Genomic DNA, 6,912 nt, shown 5'->3' on the forward strand with positions numbered 1-6,912 from the left:
GTTGTAAAATTATTACTTGAACAGATTAACACGCGCACACACACACATAATCTGAAAAACCTACGCCTAACCAAAACTAAAAAGTTAAAGAAAGAAAATCAAAACTAGAGAAAATGATATATATATTTTAAAAAAAAAAAAAAAAAGTCCAAGCATGGAAGAAGAGAAGACAAATTTAAAAAAATAAAATGAAACAATAACAAACAACAAGTACAAGAGGACCCAAATAATACCAGAGCCAGAAAACCCACATCCAACCTGTTTTTAACAACCCAAGAATACAACATCAGAGAGAGGTTGTAAAATTATTACTTGAACAGATTAACACGCGCGCACACACACACATAATCTGAAAAACCTACGCCTAACCAAAACTAAAAAGTTAAAGAAAGAAAATCAAAACTAGAGAAAATGATATATATATATATATATATATATATATATATATATATATATATATATATATATTTAAAAAAAAAAATTAGATTTTGAAGAGAAGACAAATTTAAAAAAATAAAATGAAACAATAACAAACAACAAGTACAAGAGGACCCAAATAATACCAGAGCCAGAAAACCCAAATACCCCCCCCCCCCCCCGCTGGAGAAAATAATAACACTGAAATGAAAACACTCACCAAAAAAAAAAAAAAACTATAAAACCAACAAACTCATGAATGAAACTAAAAAATCCAACTCAACCAACCCAGCAAAAGAACAAAACCCAAAAAATAAAAAAATAACATCACCAACAAAACAACACAAGGAAAGCCAAATGAGCTGGTGATATAAGGAAGGAACGAAAATTCCTACATTTTGTCCGCTTCCCAGTTCGTCTGAGACATGATTCTCAATCCAAAACCTCGAAAAGATGTTAAGGACCTCTCTCTCTCTCTCAAAGAAAATTGAAAAACGAAAAACGAAAAAAATAAATAAACTTAGAAAAGGATAACTAGATTTTAAAAACAGCCCCTTCTTAAAGAGCTCGAAAAAATAAAATAAAATAAAAACAAAACAAAACAGAGAGAAAGGTAGAGAATGAGAATAAAACGGGAAGCGGCTTTGAGGAAGACAAATGATCGCTATTTCTGGGAAAGTACTTTTCTGAGAAGAGAACAACTTTCGATACTCTAGCCGAGTGTGATGGATGATACGCGTGCGCTTAGGTGTTGCATACGTGGCGTACAAGTCAGTCAAAATAACCTGTACAAATTACGGTTCTAAGTTTAGATGTACCATCAACTAAAAATTAAGCTTATTTGGTTATCTGGCCATCGGATTCATGGACATTTATTGACCGGCTAAAAATGAAAAATATCCGGTGGTAATCTCAATAAGCAAGTGTCCACAAATTGGATTGTAAAAAAAAATGTTGGACTTTAATTTAAGTGGCAGTGGACCACACCATTTGGTAAGTTAAACTTAGGTGTCTTTAGGCACCATGGATTTGAGGATCTCAAATTCCTTTCAAGAGGGTTTGAAATCCAAGGTGGAAACTACCATGCATTTTAAAATCCTTCCATGATTGGCATGTGTAACATGTGTGTCACTAGAATACTAATTTATTAGATATGTACCCACTGCCCACTAATGATATCTCAAAATAATCTATTATCAACTACATTACTAAAATTACTTCAATGGGTTGAATTGTATAGTGCAAACACTGTTTTTGTAAATCAATTGTTAAAAATTATGGATGTGTTCTTATGCTTATAACTCACATGAAACTTAAAATTTCATCATTTTCAGCTAAAGTATATATTTTAATAGACTTATTATAATCGTTAGGTCAAACATTACATATGTATACTAATTAAGAATATTAAAATTGTTTTAGTAATTAAATTTAAACCCCTATAAATACTTTTAGAAAGGGATTCTAAATCCAAGGTTCCAAATACAAGGTATTTCAAATATGGGGATTTGTATTTGATAATATTTCAAAACCAAGGTTCCAAATACAAGGTATTTGACTTGAGGCAGGTATTGTGTACAGGACAAAAATGTGTGAAGCCTGCTAAAACACGCCTGTTACTTGTTGAGCAAGGTCATTCTCGGTTATGAGCCAAAAAATGGGATAGATCCAAGGCTCAAGTGAACGTCATTAACCGTTGAACCACACTACAGGCAGCAATGGATAATTGTCCATTCAAGCCCTGGATCTACCTCATTCTGGAATTATACCTTAAAATGGTCTAATAAAATAAATAGACAGTATACATAAAACACAACATCGTGGGGCTACAAAGTTTTGGCTTGGAAGTTGGTTGGATTTTTGAGCTTCACATCCCTTTCAAACAGTCCACACTTGCAACTATTGTGCTTTTACCATTGTTCACCACCATTTACCTACAGCCAAGCAAACCCAAGTTCTATAGTAGCACTCATACTTTTGTGGAATCCTTTTCATTCATTGGTTTCTAAATTGTACTAGGAGAATCAAAGAAAAGAATGATACGGCCACAAGATCCCAAAATCGAGTGGACCAAACCAAAAAAAAAAAAAAAGGAATTAAACCTAAACCATAAAAACCTCATTGGGTTTATAAGAATTTTGGTGTAAGCTAATATTTGTGCTTTTCTTCACAAAGGGGTTAGAAGCAATGCAACATCACAGCGGGCCCAGAGAATATTTCAACGGTGGATGTTCCCATTCTTATTTTTCCTTGTATGTGGCACCCTTAAATCCTGGGCATGTTTCATTGTTTGCTCCTCCTCCTACCATGAGTTGGGGAACTTATAAATGGAATGTCATGAAGACATCTCAGTGGGCCCCACAGATTTTTGGGTCACAGGAACTCGGAAACCCAAACACAAGGTGACTCCTTGCATGCGTTGCTTCATCTGATGAGTGGGACCACCATCTGAACATCCTTGATTTCTCACACGTGCTAATTCGGCATATGTACTGCTTGGTGACAGTGCACCTGGAATTAGCATTGGTCAAAAATAATAGAGAGGGAGGAAGGATATTGTGGTCAATAGACTACCTTGATCTTGTATTAGGTGGGGCCCACCCTTATGGATTGCAACCATTGTACGGTGACCCATTATGTGATGTCGTCTACTTGACATAGGGAGGAGCACGAAGGGATAAACAGAGATAATCAACTTATTGGTACAAGGTGTAATGACTCTTGAATTTACAGCGTTTGAGAAAATTGTAAATAATGTATTGGGAAATATATGTCAACTAAACTTACAATGATTTAAATAATAAAATGAAATTTTAATTAAGAATTTTACAATAAATAAATTAAAACTTAACTATATATATATATATATATATATATATATATATAAATTCTAATCTAACTACCTAGGATAACTCCAAACATGATAAAAAGTAAATTCCAGGGAAACACCAAATACTTAAACCTTAAGAAGAAAAAGTTACGTCCAACTTAAAATTTACTAAAAATAGTGAGATTTTTTTTAAATGGAGACTTGAGTAATAAGGATCCGTTTTCTCATGAAACGGAGCGACGCAACAAGCTTATAGGTGTCGATTGGCCCCACAACAGATGTGCGTCCCATAACTCATTCCGGATCAAAAGTTATGGTTGATTTATGGTTTACGCTTTGAACATCATTTTTTCTCAATCCGAAACGATTTTCTCTGATCCAGATATGCCTATGGCCCAATTACATCATGCCCTACGTAAGACAGAGTCCAGATCTAGTGGATTACGTCTACTTTCGTTCGGGCTTTTTTCTATCCATCTGAGCCAAAAATAGGTCTACGGCCCGCTCTACATCACCACTCCATTCATATGTTCCATCAGCTCATTATAAGACATGAGTTAAAAAATGAGGCTAAAACTCAATTGGAGGATGCCAATGGACACAATGAGAAGTGAATACCCATCATTGAAACCTTCATGAGGCCATAGAAGTTCATCCCAACGGGAATAACCTTAATGGATTGTTTGAACTACATGCAAACATCGTAGTGGCCCAAGAAGGTTTCACTACATGTGTTTCCATCCCATTATTTTTTGTCATGTGGTCCACTTAGAATTTTAGATCTACTCATTCTTGGGCTCTTCCAATTTGAGTTGGTGAAACTGATGAAAAAAGTGGATTTCTCCACTCTTATGGACATCACAGTGGGTCTCGCATAGCTTCCCAAGAGTAACCCAAAACAAGGTTTTAAGGTTAAATCACGCAAAGGGCTCTTTAAGGTAAGTGAAGCATACCCAACACCCTGTCGGTTGCCTCTCCTCCATAAGTAAAATAGGGCACGAATAGGAAATAACTAAGTGGTTCATTAAAATGTTGGTCAACTTTCTTTCTAGCTCTTTCCCTCTTTTGTATTTGATGTCTTAAATCTAGTCAGATACAGGGTCTGTGGATGCCATCAACCGTCTGTTCGATGTCACCTTCGATGACATCGAACAGTGCTCGATCCATTGAATTTATTCTGGATTTCCTCGGTTGGTTTCTGGACATATTGTTGCTATTTTATATGACATTGAAGAGCTTTCAATGACATCGAATACATGTTTGATGACGTCGAAGATTGGTCGAGCAATCGAGAATTTTCACAATATCCATGTTTAGTTGCTGGACTCTTTTAGCGTCTATTCAATGTCATCAAAGGTAGTTCGATGACATCGAACGATTTACGCAGATTTTTTTGCGAATCCGCAGGATTTGCGAATTTTTTTCATGTTCCATTTTGGTTTCTTTCTAAAGCTATATAAAAGGATGTATACAGGACAGAGAGGTATTCTAAGGGCATCCTAAGACTTCTAAAAAGGTTCTAGGGTTTCTAAAAGGAGGCTCTAAGGTTTCAAGGGGTGAGAAAGGTGAGGTTTAAGGATTGCTCAAGCCGGGTAAGTTCTTTATCCTTGTAATCTCTTCTTTCATAGTAGAATTATGTCGCTTTGTGCCATGGTTTTTTCCCGCAAGGGTTTTCTACGTTAAATATCTGTGTTCTGCTTTGGTTTGTTTGGTGCTTTTGGATTACTATCCTAGATCTATCTCTGTGTGATTCCGCAACACAAATCCCAACAAGTGGTATCAGAGATATTGTTGGGGCACAGGCTTGAATTTGCAGGATTAGCAATAATGAGAAGTACTAGCTATGATATTGAGAAGTACTCCGGCCAAAATAACTTTGAGTTATGAAAGATCAAGATGATCAGTTCCTTAACCAAGCAAGGTGAGGATGGTGCTCTTGAGCCGAAAAAGTCTACTATGACTGATGATGAATGGAATACCTTTGATAAGAAGGCCCTATCTTCAATCTGTTTATGTCTCACGGATGAGGTTCTTTATAATGTTTTAAGGAAAAAAAAATGCAGCTAGTTTATGGGCAAAGTTAAAAGATATCTATACAAAAAAAAATCCTCTGAAAATCGCTTACACTTGAAGCTATAGTGATATAACTTTAAGATGACAGAGGGTGGAGATCTGGAAGCCCACATTAGCAACTTTAATAAATTGGTTTGCAAATTTTTGGATATGGAGGAAGTGATCAAAGATGAGGAACAAGCATGTATGTTGCTGAATTCCTTTCCGACATCGTATAAGTCATTCAAGGACGCGATGCGCACTGCAAATAAAACCCTGAGTGTCGACACCGTTATTTCAGCCCTTCAAGGGAAGGCCATGAGAAAGCTAAACGACGACATGAGACATCTTCCGATGCATTGATTACGAGATGCAAGAATTCTGAGTGAGGTACAAGATCTTCAATATCTACATCCAAATCCAAGGGCAAGGACAAAGGAAAACTAAATTGTTGGAACTACGGGATGTCTGGACATATATATGAAGAAGGATTGTACCAATCCTAATGCAAAGAAAGAAAATTTAGCAACTTCTTCCAAGGAGGCCAATATTGTCACATCTGATAAAGAGACAAGTGGTGGTGATGGTGGACATGTTTTTATGGGTAATGATAATGCCTGTAATATTGTGGCTATTGGTATGGTGAGCAATGCCTGTAAAGGTACTATTTGATCTTTGTCCATGATAGGACACTTGCACATCAATCATAAAGATGAATGAATCCTTGACATGAGAGCATCATATCATATGACACATCATCGGAGTCGGTTCGCTAGTTACAGAGAATGCGATGGTGGACATGTTTTTATGGGCAATGACAATGCCTGTAATGTTGTGGCTATTGGTATGGTGAACATCAAGATGTTTGATGGGATGGAACGTACCTTGACTGATGTCAGGCATGTTCCTGATATGAAGAAAAGTCTAATTTCTCTCGGTGCACTCGAGGCTATAGGGTGCAAGTTCACCGGTATTGATGTTGTCCTTAAAGTTTCAAAAGGGGCACTCATGGTTATGAGAGTGCAAAGGCATGAAAACCTTTACAGGTTGATCGAGAGCACCTCAGCTGGTGGAGCAGCAGTAGCTGTTGCAGATTTCACGTCTATACATATGTGGCATGCTCATCTAGGCCACATGAGCGAGCGGGGGCATGAAGGTACTATTTGATCGTTGTTTGATTCCAGTTTTTAAGAATTATGATTTAGATATATGCAAGTATTGTAAATATGGTAAACAATATAGATTATCTTTTAAATATGGAAAACATATATGTAAGGGAGTGCTTGATTATGTGCACTCTGATGTATGGGGGTCATCACTAGAAGTTTCTGTTCGGGGGTCGTTATGGTTTGTTTCATTCATTGACGACTACTCTAGGAAAGTTTGGGTTTACTTCATAAAACGTAAATCTGAAGTTTTCACCATATTCAAACAATGGAATATAATGGTGAAAAAATAGTCAGAGAGAAAAATAAAGGTTTTAAGGATTGACAATGGTGGAGAATTTACTTCCACTGAGTTTAATGAATATTTTAAAGATGAAGGGATCATCAGGCATAACACAGTGCACCACACACCTGAACAAAACGGTTTGGCTAAGTGGATGAATCGAA

The 6,912-nt window shown here is 36.4% G+C and overlaps 1 protein-coding gene across 2 annotated transcripts in view; it reads right to left on the reverse strand.

Moving 5' to 3' along the window:
* Positions 1-987, reverse strand: part of LOC131255344 (transcriptional corepressor LEUNIG-like) — a 67,760-nt gene extending 66,773 nt beyond the window's left edge. The window contains exon 1 of one of the 2 annotated variants that reach the window (XM_058256048.1): positions 813-987. In XM_058256048.1, coding sequence (XP_058112031.1) covers positions 813-844 — 32 coding nt within the window. In that variant the 5' untranslated portion in view covers positions 845-987. The remainder of the gene's footprint in view (positions 1-812) is intronic. The other variant, XM_058256046.1, reaches the window with a different exon arrangement.
* Between the last annotated feature and the right edge of the window lie 5,925 nt (positions 988-6,912).

The sequence above is a fragment of the Magnolia sinica genome, chromosome 1 (genome assembly GCF_029962835.1).
Source record: "Magnolia sinica isolate HGM2019 chromosome 1, MsV1, whole genome shotgun sequence".
Classification (NCBI taxonomy): domain Eukaryota; kingdom Viridiplantae; phylum Streptophyta; class Magnoliopsida; order Magnoliales; family Magnoliaceae; genus Magnolia; species Magnolia sinica.